This window comes from Condylura cristata, unplaced genomic scaffold (assembly GCF_000260355.1).
Source record: "Condylura cristata isolate star-nosed mole 26May11 unplaced genomic scaffold, ConCri1.0 scaffold00074, whole genome shotgun sequence".
Classification (NCBI taxonomy): Eukaryota; Metazoa; Chordata; class Mammalia; order Eulipotyphla; family Talpidae; genus Condylura; species Condylura cristata.
The window spans coordinates 297,371-297,828 of NW_004567175.1; the positions used below are offsets into that span (position 1 = coordinate 297,371).

General features: G+C 71.4%; 1 protein-coding gene across 1 annotated transcript in view; it reads right to left on the reverse strand.

Annotated features, from left to right (window-relative positions):
• LOC101635054 (disintegrin and metalloproteinase domain-containing protein 8) overlaps nt 1-458 on the reverse strand; it is a 17,069-nt gene that overhangs the window by 13,803 nt on the left and 2,808 nt on the right. The window contains exons 2-3 of the mRNA XM_012734817.1: nt 219-456; nt 4-138 (exon numbers count right to left, since the gene is read on the reverse strand). Of these exons, the coding sequence (XP_012590271.1) occupies nt 4-138; nt 219-456 (373 nt within the window). The remainder of the gene's footprint in view (nt 1-3; nt 139-218; nt 457-458) is intronic.

The window sequence follows — 458 nt, forward strand, 5'->3', positions numbered from 1 at the left end:
CGCAGGGCCAGCTCCAGCAGCGCCTCCAGGCGGGAGGGCGCGATGTCGTCCACCGGCTTCCGGAGCTCCTCCTCCGCGAGGTCCATGAAGTGCACAAAGAAGTCCCCCTGGTCCATCAGGAAGTAGCGCTTGATGGACCTGCGGGGCGGGCGGCGGCGTCAGGGGCGCCGTGTCCGGCTCCGGCGGGGCCTGGCGAGGACACGCCGGCGCGGGCCCACCTCAGGTGCGCCAGCAGCTCCTGCTCCTGCAGCAGGAAGTCCAGCAGCACCTTGCTGGCGTAGCTGAAGGCCCTCTCGATCTGCTCCACGTACGCCCGCTCCTTGAGCGTGTACACGATCTCCGCCGCCGCCGGGCAGGTGACGTCGCGGCCGCACTCCCGGACCACGTTCAGGTACTTTCCTGAGAAGGGCGGCGGGTCACCGCCGGCGGCGCCCACCGGGGTCCCTCGGCCCAGACCT